The sequence below is a fragment of the Podarcis tiliguerta genome (assembly GCF_965153285.1).
Source record: "Podarcis tiliguerta genome assembly, chromosome: 9".
Classification (NCBI taxonomy): domain Eukaryota; kingdom Metazoa; phylum Chordata; class Lepidosauria; order Squamata; family Lacertidae; genus Podarcis; species Podarcis tiliguerta.
In genome coordinates this window covers 1,748,436-1,770,911 of record NC_139542.1, presented here as the reverse complement: position 1 = coordinate 1,770,911, position 22,476 = coordinate 1,748,436, and the positions used below count along the sequence as shown (strand labels likewise).

General features: G+C 49.2%; 1 protein-coding gene across 13 annotated transcripts in view; it reads left to right on the top strand.

Annotated features, from left to right (window-relative positions):
- Nucleotides 1-22,476, top strand: part of DYSF (dysferlin) — a 175,258-nt gene that overhangs the window by 68,845 nt on the left and 83,937 nt on the right. For all 13 annotated transcript variants that reach the window (XM_083398131.1, XM_083398138.1, XM_083398134.1 and 10 more), the window contains 6 exons: nt 3,337-3,503; nt 4,471-4,585; nt 5,326-5,431; nt 6,436-6,578; nt 9,479-9,652; nt 22,092-22,185. In XM_083398131.1, coding sequence (XP_083254257.1) covers nt 3,337-3,503; nt 4,471-4,585; nt 5,326-5,431; nt 6,436-6,578; nt 9,479-9,652; nt 22,092-22,185 — 799 coding nt within the window. The remainder of the gene's footprint in view (nt 1-3,336; nt 3,504-4,470; nt 4,586-5,325; nt 5,432-6,435; nt 6,579-9,478; nt 9,653-22,091; nt 22,186-22,476) is intronic.

Genomic DNA, 22,476 nt, shown 5'->3' with positions numbered 1-22,476 from the left:
GCTGGGACGCCCACAATCCCACCTCCTCTGCAGGGCGGAAGTGGCTTTATAGCTTCATTATGCTTTTATATATGTTGAAAGCTGACTGGGGAACCCAGTCCGATGGGCACGGTAATAATAATAATAATAATAATAATAATAATAATAATAATAATAATAATAAAAATAAATAAATCATAGAATCATAGAATCATAGAGTTGGAAGAGACCACAAGGGCCATCGAGTCCAACCCCCTGCCAAGCAGGAAACACCATCAGAGCACTCCTGACATATGGTTGTCAAGCCTCTGCTTAAAGACCTCCAAAGAAGGAGACTCCACCACACTCCTTGGCAGCAAATTCCACTGTCAAACAGCTCTTACTGTCAGGAAGTTCTTCCTAATGTTTAGGTGGAATCTTCTTTCTTGTAATAATAATAATAATAATAATAATAATAATAATGACTGGATGTCCCTATTTTCATTGGAGAAATGTTGGAGGGTCTGGAATCACAGCTGAGGAACCTCTGAGCGATAGCTGTCTGGCCTCTGCTTAAAATCTTCCAAGAAGGGGAGAGCCCACTACATCCCCTGTCCACTGTTGAATACTTCTTGTTGTTAGAAGGTTTTTTAAGTCACAATCTCCTTTCCTGTCACTGGTATGAAGGGCGTTTGTTTTTTCGTTTTTGCCTTTAAAAAACCTTTGCAGCCAAAACTCATTTTTATTTGTTTGTGCATCCACGCGGCTTGTTTTTAAAGGAGATCTTTAGTCCCCTCTCCGCTTGTGGCCCTTCGGCTGAAATGGAGAATTACGCTTCTAGTCCTCAGGATTACAAGGGGATCTTTGTAGCCCTCGATAAGGGCAAGTCCATGTTTCCTTGACTTCTACCGTCAGACAGGCAGATGCATAAAATACATGGAATCACCCAGAGGTGTTTTGGGGAAGATTGTTGCAGACACTTACCTGCAAGTATGTCCCAGGGAACTGAATGGGATGGCCCTAAATGGCCTCGGCCCAGTATACTCGAAGGAGCGTCTCCACACCAATCGTTCAGCCCAAACACTGAGGTCTAGCTCTGAGGGCCTTCTGGCAGTTCCCTCCCTGCGAGAAGCAAAGCTCCAGGAAACCAGACAGAGGGCTTTCTCGGTAGTGGCACCCGCCCTGTGGAACGCCCTTCCATCAGATGTCAAAGAGAAAAACAACTACCAAACATCTGAAGGCAGCCCTGTTTAGCGAAGTTTTTAATATGTAACATTTTAATGTATTTTTAATCTTTGTTGGAAGCTGCCCAGAGTGGCTGGGGAAGCCCAGCCAGATGGGTGGGGTACAAATAATAAAGCCATTCCGAGCTTGGGAGGAGAGGGGGTTGCGGGCTACCCCCTCCCACACATGCGGGGGCTGGCCTTTTGCCCCCTCAAGATCCAGGGAATCCCCGGGCATGCCTTCGACCCAGCCAGCCAATCGGCGGGCAGGGGAGGCGTGGCCTAGCCTACTTAAGGCCAGGCACGCCTGGGGACCGCCCTCTTTCCCCTTTCCAGCTGAGCGGTTTTCCCATCCCACCCACCCTTAGGCTTAGCTAGCCATGACCTTGCTATGGACTCCGGTTGGTCGCCGCAAGGGGCCTGGTAGGAATTTTTCCAATTTGGCGCACTTCCAGTCTTTTGGTTTTTCCGCCTACCTCGTAGCAAACGTCACAACGTCTGCGGTATTGGTGGTTAGGCATTGGAAGGGGTTAATTGTTATGCAAATGAAGGGGGGGAAGGAAGCGCCATCACCTTCCCCCAAGGAAAAGGGTAGTCCGGTAGAGGACTCCGGGGGGCGTTGCCTTGTCCGAAACCTAGGGAGGTGAGGGCCTCCGGCACACCCCCGAGCGGTGACACCTGTGGGATCCTAGTTGGCGTACTTCAACAGGACTCCCACGGCTGGTGGATAACCGTTCCCGGTCCCCATGCCGGGTAGTCGATAGGAGCCAATGCCTAAGGCCAATACCGTTCAATTCTGTAATCAATAAAGTTGTGGCCTTTTTATGCCCATTAGCCTTAAATAATGTGTCCAGTGTCTTCATTTCACATGGGGGAGGGGACTTGCCACGCAAATTAATTATTATTATTATTATTATTATTTATTCTCATCACCCTTTCAGGAGTTTTTGAACAGTGAAATGTACAAAAGCAAAGCTTTTTGACCAGTGAAGCAAACACATCCCTCTCCTATGATACACAGCCTCCAAGGGCAACTCAACGGCACAAAGGCACATTTTCTATCAGCTTAGATATTCCTCTCTTGCAATAACGCCAGTGTTTCACAGGGTGTGTAGGGATGTGTGTGTCAGGGTCTGTCCTCTTTGGGGATTGCCTCAGCCTTTTCCTTGCTTCTTCTCCGTTAAAACACCCAGCTCTACCTCTCTTTTAGATCAGAACCAGTGAAGGTCCTGTGTGAGTGTCTGGAGGTGGTTGGAGGATGGATGGCGGATAACAGATTGAGGTTGAATCCTGACAAGACAGAAGTTCTGTTTTTGGGGGACGGGGTGGGCGTGTGTGAAGGACCCCCTGGTCCTGAATGGGGTAACTGTGCCCCTGAAGAACCAGGTGCGCAGCCTGGGAGTCATTTTGGACTCACAGCTGTCCATGGAGGTGCAGGTTAATTCTGTGTCCAGGGCAGCTGTTTATCAGCTCCACCTGGTACACAGGATGAGACCCTCCCTGCCCACAGACTGTCTGGCCAGAGTGGTGCATGCTCTGTTTATCTCCTGCTTGGACTACTGCAATGAGCTCCACATGGGGCTACCTTTGAAGGTGACCTGGAAACTACAACTAATCCAGAATGCGGCAGCTAGACTGGTGACTGGGAGCAGCCGCCAAGACCACATAACACTGGTCCTGAGAGATCTGCATTGGCTCCCAGTACGTTTCCAAGGACAATTCAAGGTGTTGGTGCTGACCTTTAAAGCCCTAAACGGCCTCAGTCCAGTATACCTGAGTGAGTGTCTCCACCCCCATCATTCAGCCCGGACACTGAGGTCCACCGCCAAGGGCCTTCTGGCGGTTCCCTCATTGCGAGAAGCGATGTTACAGGGAACCAGACCAAGGGCCTTCTCGGTAGTGGCGCCCACCCTGTGGAATGCCTTCTCACTAGATGTGAAGGAAATAAGCAGCTATCCTATCTTTAAAAGACATCTGAAGGCAGCCCTGGTTAGGGAAATTTTTAATATTTAATGCTGTATTGTTTTTAACACTCGATTGGGAGCCGCGCAGAGTGGCTGGGGAAACTCAGTCAGATGGGTGGGGTATAAATAATAAATTATGATTATTATTATTATTAATGTTCCCCCTTCCTCCTTTCTCTTTCCCGTCTCAGTATGAAAACCAGACCAAGCTGGCCTTGGTTGGGAACTGGGGTACCACCGGCTTGACGTACCCCAAGTACTCGGATGTCACCGGGAAGATTAAGCTGCCAAAGGACAGCTTCAGACCCTCCACTGGCTGGGCCTGGGCTGGAGACTGGTTCGTCAGCCCCGAGAAGACGTGAGTACAAAGAATCAGGGGGTTGTCAAGTTGGAAGGGACCCCAGGGGTCATCTAGTCCAACCCCCCACAATGCAGGAATCTCAGCTAAAGCATCCATGACAGATGGCCATCCAACCTCTGCTTAAAAACCTCCACGGAAGGCGAGGTCACTTGCAAGGGAGACTGAATGAATTTTATTATTTCGGTCACAGACCAGTTCCAGCCCACATACGACATCAAGGAAGTCCTAAAACACCATAGGGATGCATTTGAATTTGCAATTAGTTATAACAGGGACAATACAGATATAGCAACAGTTAAAAATATATATATAAATTATAACTTAGTCACTAACATATAACCTAAAATTATTAAAACCTTAATCGTTATGATAGCACAGCTTGTTTCCTAAGTTTTATGGCAATCCTACAGAATTTGGCTACCCTTAACATGATCTCAGGATCCTTGTCCTCTACCAGGGATTTTAGACATTGAAGTTCGGATTCATTTGGAGATTTTTGCATAGCAGGGGTAATAAATACCAAGCATATATCCCTTGTAGAAACGGCAGCGTAACAAGGCATGAGAGACAGTTTCTACCTCCATCCAGCCGCAGGGACAGACTCGTTCCACGTACGGTTTACCCTCAAATCTGCCCTAGCAAGGGAGACTGTTCCACTGTCGACGAGCTATTAAAGTTCTTCTTGATGCTGAGTCGGAATCTCTTTTCTTGTTGTTTGAAGCCGTGGGTTCGAGTCCTACGCTCAGGAGCAGGAGAAACCAAGCTTGTTCCCTCTTCTGTGCAATGGCCCTTGAGATAGGATAGTTTGAGAATTATCAGCTGTTCAGCCCTCTGCTGCTCTGGCTTAGCGCCAGTGGAATTTTCCAGTGGTACCCCGCTAGTAATACACATACGGAGCTATTTTTGGTGTCAATGCACAACCAAACAACCACTCCCTGTCATCTCTCCATCCCACCCAACACAGGTTGCTGTACGATGTGGATGCTGGGCACATGAGCTTCGTGGAGGAAGTCTTTGAGAATCAAGTGCGCCTTCCGGGCGGTCAGTGGATCCACATGGCGGAGGCCTACACTGACGTGGTGAGGAACCCCCCTCTTCGGACACTTCCGTAGAAACTGGCTCCGCTGTGTGGCAATGTTCAGGGATGCAGGAGACGATATATTGTTTTGATTATAGCCTTTCCAACTTGTGTTAAGTTCACAATTTAGCAGAGTAACATTCCCCTTTTTAAGGTCACAGCGGTTGCGTTAGCTCAGGCTCGCTAAAGCCTCTATAATAACTGTTCTGGTATTTTCCCCTTATTCCCTCATAAAAGATAAGACACAACACAGTCTTCTATAAAAGTATAAAAAGGTTTACTCACACATCTTTCTGTTCACAATAGGATCCCAGAAGGCAGACTTATCTTAGAAAAATAACATATACCTAGAAACTATCTCATAAGAAGACAGATCCTTTGTCCTCTCTTGGCTGGAAACCAAGAGAGCATCTTTGGCTAAGCAGATGTTGCTTCTTCGATGCATGTAGTCAAAGAGAGAGAGATGGCTGCCATGTGCTTTTGTTGTTACCTGCACAGGTGAGGCCACGCCCACCTCTAGTCACATGCAGAGGAAGTCTGTCCCAGCCCAGAAGGAAACAGGAAGTTGACCTGCTGGCTGGACAAACATTCCTCCCCATGTGTAAACATGTTCACTCTAGGAAAGTTGTACTTGACAGCTCTTGTGTTTCACATCCCACATGTTGGTTTAGGGGAGCTTTCCACAACCGCCACCCTTCGGAAAAGGACTGGGTTTCACGGGGTCCCCTTCTTCTTTTCCAGAATGGGGAGAAAGTCCTGTCTAAGGATGAGATCGAATGTCCCTTGGGATGGAAATGGGAAGACGTGGAATGGGACACGGATCTCAACAGAGCAGTCGATGAGAGAGGTATTTTTTTGGGGGTGCTCCCTGTTTCCTTTAAATCCCCTTTGTCCTCCATGGCAACCGTCCCTTGGTGGGCAAAACCTCCTCTTGGATATTCAGTCTTCCTGGGGTTTGGTTGCCCTCAAGTCAGCAGACACATCTGGTGGGCTTTGGCCGGTGCAGATGTTCCAAGTGCAGTTCCACACACTAAACCTTTTGAAATCTGACCCATTGGATCCCCTTTTTCAAGATACTGCCCCCGTGTTTTTGCCCCACGGAGATTGCCAAGTGCGAAGCAGTCCCCCTTGCCCGCTTAAGAGGTCCAGTGTTCCTTCTGGCCACTTCCATGCCCCCTTTTATGTCTTTTTTTAAAAAATAAATGTTTTCATGTTTATTCAAGCATATTTACAAACAAACAAACAAACAATAAGATACAGACACTTAACCCCCCCAAACCAAAGAGAGTAAAGGGAAAGGGTAAGAAAGAAAAAAGGATGATGTACCCACATCCATTTGACTCCCGTCCACCAGCACTCGTCATATTTAAATTCTTATTTACATTGCATATCATTTATCCCTGTAATTACTTCTTTTATAGTACTATTACGGTATAACATCAAGTCACCTTACAAGCTTAGTCTAAACATATCAGCATGTGATCTTTAGAACAGTGTTTGTTCATATATTCTTCGAACCATTGCACCCTTAATTTCTGGTGTGTTTGATATCTTATTACCGCAGTGAATTTTGCCAGTTCTATAAACTCTGTTAGTTTCATTAACCAATGCTCTTTTGTAGGTATGTGATTTCCTTTCCAGTTCTTTGCAAGGAGTATTCTGGCTGCTGCGATTGCATATAGGAATAGTTTTCTCCTATCTTGTGCTGCCTCCTTTCCTACTCTGCTCAGCAAGAATTGTCTTGGGGTTTCCCCCCTATAGATATTCTGAGCATCTTTTTTAATTCTACAGGGATGCGGCTCCATTTTTTAAAAAAACTTTTTTGCATCTCTTATCTGTCTTGTCTCCAAGGGTGGGAATACGGCTTGACCATCCCGCCAGACCACAGGCCGAAGTCCTGGGTGCCGACGGAGAAAATGTACCACACGAACCGGCGCAGGCGATGGGTGAGGCTTCGCAGGAGGGACCTGGCGCAGAGGGAAGCTGTGAAGAAGGTACACCTTTTTTGGGGGGAGGGGTGAGGTTGTGGGTGCAAGAAAAGGGAGAGCATGCCAAGCCAAGCCAAGCGAACTGTCTCGCTGGAGTGGTGCATGCTCTGGTTATCTCCCGCTTGGACTACTGCAATGCGCTCTATGTGGGGCTCCCTTTGAAGGTGACTCGGAAACTACAACTAATCCAGAAAGTGGCAGCCAGACTGGTGACTGGGAGCAGCCGCTGAGACCACATAACACCGGTCTTGAAAGACCTACATTGGCTCCCAGTACGGGCACAATTCAAAGTGTTGGTGCTGACCTTTCAAGCCCTAAACGGTCTCGACCCAGTATACCTGAAGGAGCGTCTCCACCCCCATCATCCAGCCCAGACACTGAGGTCCAGCTCTGAGGGCCTTCTGGCAGTTCCCTCCATGCAAGAAGTAAAGCTACAGGGAATAGGCAGAAGGCCTTCTCGGTGGTGATGGTGGCACCCACCCTGTGGAACGCCCTCCCACCAGATGTCAAAGAGAACAACAGCTACCAGACTTTTAGAAGACATCTGAAGGCAGCCCTGTTTAGGGAAGCTTTTAATGTTTGATGTATTACAATATTTTAATATTTTGTTGGAAGCCGCCCAGAGCGGCTGAGGAAGCCCAGCCAGATGGGCGGGGTATAAATAAATAAATTATTATTATTATTATTATTATTATTATTATTATTATTATTATTATTTGGGGACCCAGATTCGAGAAGGACTCTCTAGCACTGTCTGACTCCTAGGAGAAACCTAGTAGCACCTTAGAGACCAACTCCGTTTGTTCTGGGTCTAAGCTTTCATGTGCATGCACACTTCTTCAGATACATGGAAACTGAAGTCACCAGACCCTTATATATAGTGGGAGATTGGGGGGTTTTTCTCAGAAGGGTAGTAGGAGATGGGTGATTGACTCAATGGGTATTGTTAACGGAGAAATCTGAGGGCTCCCTTGGACAAAAAACAAAGACACCAGCCAGGAATACCGGAGCAAAACAGCAGCCAGGAGGCTTGGTCTTTACTGAAGATTATCGCAACAGGACTCCCACCTGCCACAAGGTGGAACCCCCCAACAAAAGAGCTCCCAAACTTTTATTAGCTGCTAATCCCCATGTTACATCCCCCCCACAAACTACATCACTCATACATCACGGTTACATCATGAAAGGGGAGGTCTGGTGGCAGGAATCTGAGCATCCTGGACCCTGCCCCATGGTTCCCCTTGCCCTCCACCAAACACCCATCTAGTGTAACAAGAGAGATATTTCCCTGTTTCCCAGCCAAGTTCATCACACCCTCTTGTCTTCATCTGGGTTGGTTATTTGTGGGATGGGTACCTGTCTGGCACTCAGGTATCAGGATGCCAGGAATTATCACTCAGGCAGAGGGGCTGCTGAGTAGCTGAGCTCACAGGTCTATAGGAATTTCTGAAGTTTTCCCAATGAGCCAGTAAATAGAGACATTGATCAGTGAATTCTTACATTTGGTATTGTGCAGCAGAGGCTCTTTGAATAGATAGGAAGAAACTGTGATGGAGTGTTTTGTGGGGACAAATCACAAAAGCGATTTTGCTGAATTTGGGAGTGGGCTGCATGTGTGTGATATCTACTGGAGGGGCACCCCCCCCCCAACCTATACATAAATTCCTGCAACAGTGTGGTAAACCTGTTGATGACTGTTAACGACTGCAATTAGTCGTACAGGAAAAAGCAAGGGACTTTTCCTAGGAGGTGAGGATAGGAGTTAGTTGGACTTTCTTGAGCTCTTCTCTAGGGGTCTCCCTTGCACAGCAAATCCACCAGCGCAGAGAGGGAAACTCCCAGAAGTTTTATTTGCTGCTTTTAAACCTTTAAATCGAAAGAGACCCATGAAGATGGTGGGGAAGAGGGGCTAGGAAGATGCAGCGAGGGGACCCAGGTGGAGACTTTGTTTTGGGTTTTTTTTTTTAAAAAAACAACAAAGGTTATTTTGAACATCCTTTCCCATTCATTGTACAGTCATACCTCGGGTTACAGACGCTTCAGGTTGTGAACGTGCATCCCACACGGATCACGTTTACAACCTGAGCGTCCACTGTATATCATTTCCAAGTGAGCTTTAACCTTACTATAAGACCACCACATATAATAATAATAATAAATAAATAAATAAATAAATAAATAATAATAATATTTATATCCCACCCTCCCCAGCCAAAGTTGGGCTCAGAGCGGCTAACAACAGTAAAATGATACAACATTCTAAAATCATTTCATTATAAAATCAGTTCAAATCAGATTAATGGCAACCATTGGGCTAGAGTTCTGTGAGGATTACCGAAGGAGGGGGTCAGACTGTGCCTTGGCCAAAGGCCTGGTGGAACAGCTCCGTCTTGCAGGCCCTGCAGAAAGATGTCAAGTCCCGCAGAACCCTGGTCTCTTGTGACAGAGCGTTCCACCAGATCGGGGCCACAGCCCCTGGTTGAGACCAGCCTAACCTCCCTGTGGCCTGGGACCTCCAAGATGTTTTTGTTTGAAGACCGTAAGGTCCTCCGTGGGGCATACCGGGAGAGGCGGTCCCGTAGGTACGAGGGTCCTAGGCCATATAGGGCTTTAGAGGTTAAAACCAGCACCTTGAACCTGATCCTGTACTCCACCGGGAGCCAGTGCAGCTGGTACATCACCGGGTGAATGTCATCCCGCGGCAAGGACCCCGTGAGGAGTCTCACCATGGCATTCTGCACCCACTGGAGTTTCTGGGTCAGTCTCAAGGGCAGCCCCACGTAGAGTGAGTTACAATAATCCAGTCTGGAGGTGACCGTCGTGTGGATCACAGTGGCTAGGTCAGGGCGAGAGAGGTAAGGAGCCAACTGCTTAGCTTAGCACCTTCTTTTCCCTCTTTCCCGCAGTATAAACAGGAGGAGCTGGAAGGAGAAGGCTGGGAATATGCCTCGCTCTTTGGCTGGAAGTTCCACCTGAAGTACTGCAAGACCGACTCCTTCCGCCGCCGGCGCTGGAGACGTCGGATGGAGCCCCTCGAGCAAACGGGCGCCGCAGCCGTCTTTGCCCTGGAAGGGGCCCTGGTAGGCTGCCCATATTTTTCCTTTGGGGGGGGCTCAACGTCGCCTGTTTAGCTGTGAGTCAGCAGAATGGAGTCCGTGAGGAGCAGGGCTTGCGCCACTGTGCCCTGACCCCAACCCCAGTGGTGTGCAACCCCCCGTTCCTGTCTCCAAAGCGAAGACCCTTGAGGAAAGCATGGCCCATACATGCGCTTGTAGGCCGGGAAGATGTTTTAGGCCTGTGAGGCTGTGGCTGTGCTCAGCCGCCTTCAGACAGGGGCTGACGATTGGCGCAACATTTGATGATCTCCTTCTACCGGTCCACAACAGAAAATGTCCTTTCACACTGCATCACGGTGTGGTACGCTGGTTTGACATCAACTGATAGGAAGTGCCTACAGAGGGGGGTGAATACAGCACAAGGTATTATCGGCTGTCCCATGAATCCGCTGGATGAAACAGCGGAAAAACGTTGCCTGAGGAGAGTGAGGGAAATTCTCAGGGATGATTCACACCCTGGCCGGCATTTTCTTGATCTCCTGCCCTCGGGCAGAAGATAGAGAAGCAGGATTAGTCGCACCAACAGGGTAAAGAACAGCTTCTATCCAGGGCTGTTAGGCTGCTGAATGAAAAGATAACAACAGGGCAACTGACTTTCGAGTTTGGTGTGTGTGTGTGTCAGTAAACGAGGGGAATTAAGACTAAGAGAGCTGAGTGGGGGGTGCTCGTGTAATCTCACTGTATACAAGTTGTACAAGTGACAATAAAGTATTTCAATTGGGCTTGAAACGCAACAGGCAGGAGCTACTGCAAAGAGCTGGTCAGGAGAAAACAGCTGGATTTCCACATTATTTGGGGGCTTTTACATGACCTAAAAGCGAACCAGGAATCTAGCAGAATATTGTACACAACCAAGTTTCACACCAAGTCTGGAGAGCAGGAGGCGTGTGGCAGCTTTAAAGGATTTCTTTAACTGAAAGTGAAAGGGCCAATGTCCTAATGCTGTTATTCAGATCTACGGTGTGCTCCCATTTGGAACAGGGTGTGCTGTGTTCTGGTCACCTCGCCTCCGAAAGGATCTTGTCGAGTTGAAAAAGCCTCACAAACAGGAAGCCAAAATAAGAGGGACGTCCCATTCCATCATGTAAATTTTACTCTTTATACCCCACCCAGCCGACTGGGTTGCCCCAGCCACACTGGGCAGCTTCCAACATATAGAAAAACATAATAAAACATTAACTTCCCTCTACAGGATTGCCTTCAGACGGCTCAGGGGTGGGACAACTCCATACCCTTCAACATTTATCCAGTGAAAATAGGGACATCCTAAGGAAAAGTGGGGGGATGCGGGTGGTGCTGTGGGTTAAACCACAGAGCCCAGGGCTTGCCGATCAGAAGGCTGGCAGTTCGAATCCCCGTGACGGGGTGAGCTCCCATTGCTCGGTCCCTGCTCCTGCCAACCTAGCAGTTCGAAAGCACATCAAAGTGCAAGTAGATAAATAAGTACCACTCTGGCGGGAAGGTAAACGGTTTTTCCATGCACTGCTCTGGTTCGCCAGAAGCAGCTTAGTCAAGCTGGCCACATGACCCAGAAAAACTACCTGCAGACAAATGCCGGCTCCCTCGGCCAGTAAAGCGAGATGAGCGCCGCAACACCAGAGTCGGCCACGACTGGACCTAATGGTCAGGGATCCCTTTACCTTTACCTTTAAGGAAAAGTGGGACACTCCAGGATCAAATCTGGGGGCAGTGATGGTTCTGAATGGTGGTTGCTAGAAACTGCAGGAAGGGATACTGCTACTGGGTTCAGATGCTGCTTGCTGGTTTCCCAAAATGGGCCTCCTGTGATGGACCTCTGGGTCTGGGCGACGTTAAAATTTGGTTCTCCCCCACCTCTCGCCTTTCATTCTGCCTCATTGTTGCGGTGCCCCCAGTGCTCTGCGTCCTGTGCAACCGAACCTCTCACTCCCCCCTAAATGCTCCTTCTGGCTGGACCAGATGGGCCCCCTCTGGTCTGATCCAGGAGACTCTTCTGACGTCCTTATGGCATTAACCTCTGGCAGACCCCTGGGCCGACCTGGCCCCCTCCAACTGGCTCAAACTACAACTCCCACCAGCGCCGCCTAGGAGTCATAGTGCCGCACGGTCCGACTGTACCGGTTTGGCCCGGGCTGTGCCGGGCTGCGCCTTGGCTTCGGCCCACGAGGTGCCGGGTTCGAGGCCCGTGTCATTCTGCAGCCGCCCCCCTTGGGATGACCTCATCCCAGGGAGTCACAGACACCTGTCCAGGGCTGTTTTCCTAGCTGCTTAAATGCTGCCGAAATCAAGGCCGCTGTTCGCATGCCTGGCTGGGAGCCTCGCTGTCAACCTCTCCCCCAAAGCTGCCCCTCACCGGCTCCCCCTTCCCACATTTATTTTCTTAACTAATATGCTGGCTTTCTTAAGACATTGGATTTCATAATCTCTTGGCTTTTCAAGGAGCTAATGGGAACCAAAGAACTCCCAGCACAAAGACTCTATTATATTTCCCCCTCCCTCTACCCTACGATTTTCCTTATTTTTTGCTACATTTCGCCCTTTCCTTCTTTCTTGACATTTGGAGTACGTTTTAAACAAGTTAATATATAAAATGTAGTCATGTGGTTTTCTTTTTTTTAAGGGTGGGTTTTTCCTCCTTTCCCCCCCCCCTTTGGTATATTCTTATTCGCCTTGAGACCCGGCCAAGTTTCCTTTAACTGTGACTGCACACTCCGTATCCCTCGAAATATGGTTCTGAAGAAGGTGGGCTTCATGGCCTCTGCCTGCCCCACAAGATGCCCTCTGTGAAGTCTAATCTGGTGTGGAGATTTCTGTTCTTCTTGCTCTACTTCTTGCTCCTTCTCTTCCTCTTAAAAAGACCCCTGCAGGATTAGGCCAGGGGCCCATCCAGTCCAGGCTCCTGTTCTCACGGTGGCCCTGCAGATACAGCAATGGGAACCCCAAGCAGGAGCACAAGAACACTCTCCCACTCCGCGGAAAACCCAGGTCCCGTTTGTTCCAGTTCAGTGATGAAAGCGGGTTTTCCTGGGAAAGCAGAAGGGCAAACAAGCAAACAAGCAAGCCATCCCCAAACCCACTCAGACAGAGACCTCAAAAGCACTGACCTGTGCCTTGAAAACGTGGCACAAATGGATGAGCCCAGACTCGTCTTTTCTCTAAACTAAAAGCTCCCCAACACTGCAATCTTCTCACAGGGTAGCAGAGCCTCCAAGATTCCCTGTTTTCCAGGGACACCCCTGATTTAGAGACGCTGTCTCAGTTTCTGCTTTGATGTCCCACTTTTCCTTAAAGGGAAAGGGACCCCTGACCATTAGGTCCAGTCGTGGCCGACTCTGGGGTTGCGGCGCTCATCTCGCTTTATTGACCGAGGGAGCCGGCGTAAAGCTTCCGGGTCATGTGGCCAGCATGACTAAGTCACTTCTGGCGAACCAGAGCAGCGCACGGAAATGCCGTTTACCTTCCCGCCGGAAGGTATTTATCTAATTGCACTTTAACATGCTTTTGAACTGCTAGGTTGGCAGGAGCAGGGACCGAGCAACGGGAGCTCACCCCGTCACGGGGATTCGAACCGCCGACCTTCTGATCGGCAAGTCCTAGGCTTTGTGTTTTAACCCACAGGGCCACCCGCATCCCAACTTTTCCTTACGACGTCCATATTTTCATTGGGAAATGTTGGAGGGCATGGCGTTACCTGACCTGTCTGAAGGCAATCCTGCAGAGGGAAGTTAATGTTTTATTATATTTTTATATACAGTCGTAGCTTGGAAATTGAACGGAATCCGTTCTGGAAGTCCGTCCGACTTCCAAAACGTTTGGAAACCAAAGCGCGGCTTCCGATTGGCTGCAGGAAGGTATTGCAGCCAATTGGAAGCTCCGTTAGATGTTCGGGTTCCAAAAATAGTTCACAAACCTGAACATTCACTTCTGGGTGCCGCATTTGGGAGACAAAACGTCCGAGTACCAAGGCGTTCAAGATCCAAGGTACGACTGTAGGCTGGAAGCTGCGCAGAGTAAAATTATCATGATGGAATGGGATGTCCCTATTTTCATGGGAGAAATACTTATTTTGGCTTCCTGTTTGTGAGGCTTTTCCAACTCAACAGGACGCTTTTGGAGGCAAGGTGCCCAGAAAACGGCGCCCACTGTTCCAAATGGGGGCACCCCGTAGATCTGAATAACAGCATTAGGACGTGGGCTGCTCTCCTCTCTTCTCCCCAAACTTGGTGTAAAAGGTTCTGTGCACAGCTTCCGCTGTGCATTTAGGAAACTGGCCGGACTCTGCGCTGCGAGTCGGGTGCTGTCGCTGCCGTGGCCTCGGGTGGCCCCCCATAAACCTCGAGCATTGCACAGCCCGCAATCTGGGTGGCGGCAGCCGTTGCATTGTGTGGGGAACCTTTCCCGCGCCAACTAACGGCCGGGGCAACCTGTGAGCGTCTTTGTGCGTGTGAGACACTCCTGGCTCTCAGCTCCCCAGCAGGAGGTGAACTTTGGAGAGGTTAGGAAATGACGGGAGGGTGGGGGGGCCTGGAGCTCCGTCTCGTCCGGCTGCCTTTCAAGCGCCGGTTTGAGCCGGGATGTTTTACGGGGGACTTTCAAGCGCAGCAGCCCGGCTCTGGTTTCATGTTCATTAGGCTGTAAACAGGATGGGGCTGCAGCCAGGACTGCTACTGTGAGGGCAGCTGGGGGGCCGAAAAACAGGCTTCTGCATGGCTCTGGTGGGGGGCCTTTAGAGGGGATCGCCCCCCCGCCTTTCCCAAGCTCTCTGCCTTGGGAATCCTGGAATAGAGGCCATGCTCTGTCTTCCAGCCTGTGTGCGTTCATATGTCCCTGCCCCCCGGCTGCCCCCCACCCCCAATACCTCCCTCATGGCTCAAATCCTGCTCGTGGGCTTCCCAGAAGTGGGCTTCCCACAGTGAGGACAGGACGCGGAACCTGATGGGCCACCAACCTGATCCAGTAGCTTCTCCTTACATTCTGCTGCCCCCCTTTTCTTATCCCCTGCCCCCCCCCCCGACACCCTGGCAGACCCTCCAAGTGTCCCTATTTTCCAGGGAGAGTCCCAGATTTACAGAAGCCGTCCTCGATTCTGATTTGATCCCCCCAAACCCCGCTTTTGCTTAGGACGTCCCTATTTTCATTGGAGGCTTATTCAGCCCTTGAGCCAAGGAAATAAGTTAACTATACAGTGATACCTCGGGTTAAGTACTTAATTCATTCCGGAGGTCCGTTCTTAACCTGAAACTGTTCTTAACCTGAGATACCACTTTAGCTAATGGGGTCTCCAGCTGCTGCTGCGCGATTTCTGTTCTCATCCTGAAGCAAAGTTCTTAACCTGAGGTACTATTTCCGGGTTAGCAGAGTCTGTAAACTGAAGCGTATGTAACCTGAAGCGTATGTAACCCGAGGTACCACTGTACAACCTTTAGAAGACGTCTGAAGGCCTCCCTGTGCAGGGAAGTTTTTTTTTAATGTTTAGAGTTTTATTACATTTTTATATATATTGGAAGCTGCCCAGAGTGGCTGGGCAAGTCAGATGGGCAGGGTATAAATAATAATAATAATAATAATAATAATAATAATAATAATAATATAATAAAGGGAAAGGGACCCCTGACCACTAGGTCCAGTCGTGGCTGACTCTGGGGTTGCGGCGCTCATCTCGCTTTACTGGCCGAGGGATCTGGCGTACAGCTTCCAGGTCATGTGGCCAGCATGACTAAGCCGCTTTTGGCAAACCAGAGCAACGCAAGGAAACACCGTTTACCTTCCTGCCGGAGTGGTACCTATTTATCTACTTGCACTTTGACGTGATTTCGAACTGCTAGGTTGTCAGGAGCAGGGACCGAGCAACGGGAGCTCACCCTGGTGCAGGGATTCGAACCGCCGACCTTCTGATCGGCAAGTCCTAGGCTCTGTGGTTTAACCCACAGCGCCACCCACGTCCCTAATGGAATAGGACATCCTTATTTCCAGTGGAGAAAAATTGGAGGGTATTCCCTGGTTGCTCCAGCTCTCCTTTCCCCCACCACAGGAGTTCCTTAAAAAACCCCCAATGTTCTTTGGTTGGGCTCCTTGTTTGGGTGAATTTGCTCTCCAGCCACACCAGCCGTCTCAATTTCCCCAGAGTAGGAACACAACGTACAAGCCTAGAAACAGCTGACCCATCTCCTCCAGCCTCCTGGTCTCACAGGGGCCAACCAGATGCCTTCATGAGGAACCCTCAAGTAGGACCCGAGTGCAAGAGCTGCTCTCGCCTCCTGCGGTTTCCAGCAACTGGGATTCAGAACCATCACTGCCTCCAATTGTGGTGGCAGCTCATAACCTTCGTGGCTAGTAGCCCATCAGTAGCCCTCTCCCCTTCCAGGAATTTGCCCAATCCTCTTTTTAACACCATCCAAATTGGTGGTCATCACTGCCTCTAGTGGCAGGGAGTTCCATAGTTTAACTGCTTAAGAAAGGCCTTTCTTTTCTCTGTCCTGAATCTTCCATCTTCATGGGATGTCTGCAAGTCCTAGTGTTGAGAGAAAGGGAGAGAAGCTTTTCTTTCTCTGCTTTCTCTGTGCCAGGCATAATTTCATAAACTTCTGTCTTCCTGCCTCTTCCTTGCCTTTGCTCCAAACTAAAAAGTCCCGAACGCTGCAATCTTCTAGGAAATTTCCTCCGCCCCCCCTTGATTAATTTGATCGTCCTTTTCCAACACTACAGCTCCATCCTTTTTGAGGCGAGGTGACCAAAATGGGAGACAGTTTTCCAAATGTGGTCGTGCCTTAGATTTGTATAAGGGCAGGGTGTTATTGGCTCCTCTTATTTTCAATTCCTTTCCTAATGAACCCTGCAATGGAATTCACCTTTTCAACAGCCGCTGAACATTGGGTTAACCCAGGGGTCAGCAAACCTTTTCAGCAGGGGGCCGGTCCACTGTCCCTCAGACCTTGTGGGGGGCCGGACTATATTTTGAAAAAAATAATGAACAAATTCCTATGCCCCATAAATAACCCAGAGGTGCATTTTAAATAAAAGGACACATTCTACTTATGTAAAAACACGCTGATTCCCAGACCGTCTGTGGGCCGGATTTAGAAGGCGATTGGGCTGGATCCGGCCCCTGGGCCTTAGTTTGCCTACCCATGGGTTAACCTCTTCATTCAGGTATCTGCTAGGACTCCGAGGTCTGGTTCCTGGTCAGTCACTCCCAGTTCAGACCCCATGAGCATGGATGTGCCATCGATACTGTTTGCATTCTGACATGCATTCCTTTACACTTGTTGACAGGGAATTGCATTTGCCATCGGATGCCCGATAACTCACTTTGTGGAGGTCCTTACGCAGCTCTTTGCAATCTTCATTCCATTTTGTTTCAATGACTGTGGTCAATTTAGTGTCGCCAGCAAAATGGGCCACTTCACTGCCCGGCGCTTATTTCTGTCATGGATGCTTTAGTTGAGACTCCTGCATTGCAGGGGGTTGGACTAGATGACCCTTTGGTCCCTTTTGTTGTTGTTGTTTAGTCGTTTAGTTGTATCCGACTCTTCGTGACCCCCTGGACCAGAGCACACCAGGCACTTCTGTCTTCCACTGCCTTCCACAGTTTGGTCAAACTCATGCTGGCCTCTTCGAGAACACTGTCCCACCATCTCGTCCTCTGTCGTCCCCTTCTCCTTGTGCCCTCCATCATTCCCAACATCAGGGTCTTTTCCAGGGAGTCTTCTCTTCTCGTGAGGTGGCCAAAGTCTTGGAGCCTCAGCTTCAGGATCTGTCCTTCCAGTGAGCACTCAGGGCTGATTTCCTTCAGAATTGAGAGGTTTGATCTTCTTGCAGTCCATGGGACTCTCAAGAGTCTCCTCCAGCACCACAATTCAAAAGTATCCATTCTTTGGCAATCAGCCTTCTTGATGGTCCAGCTCTCGCTTCCATACATCACTACTGGCAAAACCATAGCTTTAACTGGGGTCCCTTCCAGCCCCACAATTTTCTGCTTCCTAGCCTGAGCATGTCTGCTCCCTTTCCTGAGTGTTGCCTTGCTGGGCTGCACATTATCCCCTGTGCACACAGCTCAGCAGGTGACTCAGGCCCCATCCTGGCTCGGCGGCCAGACCTCATGGCGCGAGGCCGACTCTGGGAGGGTTGGGGCCCAGTCCTGAATTCTCAAGTGCAGTAGGTCATCCTGGATTCCCTCCAAACTCTTCATAGCTTGGGATTAGTGGGTTCCCTCCCTGTGGTTCCAAGGCTCTTCGCCGAATACTTCGCTAAATGGTTTTGCCAGATTTTATAGGTTTTGGGAGCCTTTTTTCCAAGCACTCCTGGGCTTCCAATTCAAAAGTGCATCTTGACCTTTGGGACGCAGCCAAGGGCTTTGCTTTGAGTTTGCATCTCATTCCCCATCCCGAAAAAAAAAAGCCACACAAAAAACACACAGCCCATGTCCTTGTTCCTTAAAACCACTCTGTGCTACTGTTTGCCTGCAGGATTCCATGGGGAAATGGCAACTCTTGGCAGTTTTGGGTTCTGGCCTTTGCTTTCCTCCCGAAACGTGTCCACACATGTAAACACATGTAAATATGTGTCAGTTCTCTCACTTCCAGCATGCAGTTAGCACCAGAAATAACAGCCAAACCCTCCAATATGGAATCAATGCCCCCTGGCTTCCTATGGGAGGAAGGGCGGGGTGGAAATATTATATATAGATACGTTTCCTATTGAGGTTTCTTTTCTTTTTGTCTGTAGCAAGTCACAAGTAGTGGAAACAAGGAGGTGTGTTTTTTAAGGTCAGGGGGCTCGCAGTTGCGCCTTGGCAGGTCTGGGAATCTCAAAAATAGCCTCCAGATCAAATCCTTGAGTGGATCAAGATTGGTTAAGTTGCAGGAAGCAAAGCTCAGGATGAAACGGACCATTCTCCAAAGGGAGAGAAGGAAAAAGTTTAGTCCCCCAAGGAATGGCACTGGGATCTGTGCTTTTTAAACTACAGTGGTACCTCGGTTTATGAACTTAATCTGTTCCGGAAGTCCATTCTTAAACCAAAACCGTTCTTAAACTGAGGCGCACTTTCCCTAATGAGGCCTCCTGTCTCTGGTGCCCTTCCACTGTTCGGATTCTGTTCTTAGACCGAGGTAAAGTTCTCAAACTGGGACACTATATCCAGTTTTGCGGAGTTTGTAAACCAGACTGTTCTTAAACCGAGGCACCAATGTAGTTCATAAATGATCTAGAGTTAGGACTGAGCAATGAGGTGCTGGAGGAGACTCTTGAGAGTCCCATGGACTGCAAGAAGATCAAACCTCTCCGTTCTTAAGGAAATCAGCCCTCTCACAAGCGTAGGAGGCTCTCTGTATCCCAAACGCCCCCCTGCTTCCTTCCTCTGTTCCGATGGCAGTCCCCTGACACTGGGGAAGTCTGTTAGGGTGCCAATCAGGGTGCTTTTTCCTTCTGCCTCACCCTGTTAGTAATCTTGGGGGCTGAATCATGCATGCCCAGGTGATTCGCAGCTGAGATATCTGAATCCCCCGGTTGAGAAGCCCTGGGCTTGATGGGACAGATCACTGCCACCCGTGTTGACTGATTCTATTGGAAGTGAATCATGGAAGAATCCATGCCATGAATGACGTCTTGGGGGGAGTTGGGAGCTATTTGGTGCTTCACCACCCATCTCTGGGCAAAGGAAGGGATCTCAGGGTGAACAACCGGGCAAAATGAGAGCATCTTGAACAGCAATAGGCTAGAGCAGGTCTCGTGGGACCCAGCTTGACTCTGCTATAAAAATCTCCAGTCAGGCTTGCTTTGAGCAAGAGAAGAACTCTGCCACGCTGTGCCACAGAGCTGTGTGCCCCTTGGGCTCAACAAGATCTTCCTCAGGGGGCAGGAAGGGCTCTAGACCAGAAAAGCCTGCGCAAGCAACCGTGGATCCCTTCAGCCAGCTCTTGAGACTTCCTTGGTTCTTCCTTCCAGAAAATAGGCAGCCAGCAAAAAGATTTGAGGGAAAGCAAGCAAGAAGGAGAAGCATATTTTCAAGGCAGCGTTAGCAAAATCTCAGCGCCCCCCAATTATCAGGAATGGTCGGAGCTGCAAAGCCTGTGTTTCCTCTGCAGGAATCTCACGCTAATGTCTATTCCTGATGGGGGATTTTTTGGGTGGAAAGAGCTGGACCACCTGACATGTTCTCTAGGACCAAGCGGCCCCCCCGGAGGGGCTGGGAATTGCACAGTGGTTGCCGTTTTCCAGGCCATTGCCAAACATCTGAGACTTGAAAAGATGGAAAGTTTGGGGGGTTGAGTTAATCCAGGAAGCGGGATCATCACACGGAGCCCCTGTTTCCTGCAGCCAAATATTTCACCCTGATTGCCCCAATTAGCAGGCGATAAAAGGAGCCTTTGGGGAGCGGGAGAAGGAGACAAAGGGTACTGGGGTGGGCTGCCTTTCAAGCCGGGTTTCAAGGCACTGGGTGGACCATTAAGAGAAGTTATACTCCATTAACTTTACTGGCCGACATTCTTAGCAAAATACGTTTAACAGCTAGTTCTTTGAGCTCCGTTTATAGCAGCGCTAGCTCAAGGCTTGTCGTGTTTTATGGGCAGAATTGGGGGTTAAGGAGAGTTCCAGCCCTCACTTTGCCCCCAACGCAACCCCTAAACCAGTCTCCCAGTATCCACAGTGACAAACTGGTCTGGGCTTATCTCATCTTAGGGGTAACCACACTCTGCATCTCTAGGGACAGGTCTGGGATTTCCAGGTTTGCATCTGACAGCTATTTTCCTCTCTTTTCTCCTTCTCCTGGTGCTTCCCCCAGGAGAACCCAATCTTTACCACTGAATTGTAACAAACAGAAGTCTGCGGGAAAACCTGAATTGCCCTATAATCATAATAATCACAATAATCACAATTTATTATTTGTACCCCGCCCATCTGGCTGGGTTTCCCCAGCCACTCTGGGCGGCTCCCAACAAAATACTAAAAACACGATAAAACATCAAACATTAAAAACTTCCCTAAACAGGGCTGCCTTCAGATGTCTTCTAAAAGTTAGGTAGTTGTTTATTTCCTTGACATCTGATTGGACAGAGTTCCACAGGGCAGGCACCATCACCAAGAAGGCCCACCGAGAAGAAGAAGAAGAAGAAGAAGAAGAGTTTGGATTTGATATCCCGCCTTTCACTCCCTTTAAGGAGTCTCAAAGCGGCTAACATTCTCCTTTCCCTTCTTCCCCCACAACAAACACTCTGTGAGATGAGTGGGGCTGAGAGACTTCAGAGAAGTGTGACTGGCCCAAGGTCACCCAGCAGTTGCATGTGGAGGAGCGGAGACTCGAACCCGGTTCCCCAGATTACAAGACTACCGCTCTTAACCACTACACCACACTGGCTCTCAAGGCCCTTCTCACAGTGAGGGAACAGGCAGAAGGCCCTCAGAGCTGGACCTCAGTGTCTGGGCTGAACGATGGGGGTGGAGACGCTCCTTCAGGGATACTGGGCCTTTGAAGCTGTTTAGGGTTTTCAGGGTCAGCACCAACACTTTGAATTGTGCTCGGAAACTTACTGGGAGCCAGTGTAGGTCTTTCAGGACCGGTGTTATATGGTCTTGGTGGCTGCTCCCAATCACCAGTCCAGCTGCCACATTCTGGATTAGTTGTAGTTTCAAGGCCACCTTGAAAGTTTACTGATTCTGCAGTAAACACTGGGCAGGGGGGGAAAGCACACTTGGACTTGGAAACTGTAGACTTGAATGGATGACCTCTTGGAAGAAGGTCGCACTCTGCTCTGTTGAATGCCAATGAGTTATTTGCCACTCATAGAATTTGAGGGTTGGCTTGAGCATCATGGGATGTCCCCACTGAATTCTAGTGTTATGGGAGAGGGAGAAGGAACTTTCTCTATCCATTTTCTCTGCACCAGGCGTCATTTTTAAAAACTTCTATCATGTTGCCTCAGCTCAGGAAAGAAGGAATAAAGTGTTGGGCGATTGTGATGAAGCGTTGCGCTGGAGCAACCCCGTCACATCATTGATAGCAGGTTGTGGCATGATGAGACTCTGCACATTTGTTGTACATGTTGCCACTTCATTAGATGATTGCTAGAATTAAGCAATACTTTTCCAGTTCATCCCTTCCCAGACCTAGGCTGGCACTGAAAAACAAACCAAAAACCAAGCACACTCTCTCTGCCCCGTCTATCCATTGGGTAGCTGGTTGCCCCAGCTATTTTGAAAGTGAGATAGCCATGCCACTGGGGATCAAAAAGCATAAAGCAGGGATGTCCTCCAGTTCTTGATGGACTACAACTCCCATTGTTCATGTGCGGTGGCTGAAGGCAGCCATCTGCTGGCTTTCTACGCCTGCAGGAAAATTAGCCATCGGGTGGAGTGGCTCTCCACCCTCTCATCACCCCGAAATCTCAAAACTGCTGCAGCTCATAATGGAACTGATTTCCTTCTTCAGGGCGGAGTGACGGACGACAAGAGTGATGATGGCAAATCGGTGTCGACCCTCAACTTTGGCGTGAACCGTCCCACAATTTCCTGCATTTTTGATTGTAAGAGCGCACGCAGTCTTCTTCTGTTGCCAAATGCATCTAATTGGGCTTCTTAGAGCAAGAGGATGTTGATGGGAACTGGGAAGGGGTTCTGCTTGTGCTGGACAAAAAGAGAGATGGGATCTCTCCGGGCTCAGAGAATTCCTCAAATCAATCACACAAGCACATTTTTCATGATTGTAGCAAACCAGCCCCTTAAAAAGAATATCTGGGTGTGCAATCACCAGAGAGAGAGAGAGAGAGAATAACCTGCAGTTCTCAGAAGATCTGACGTAGGATGACACAACCCTG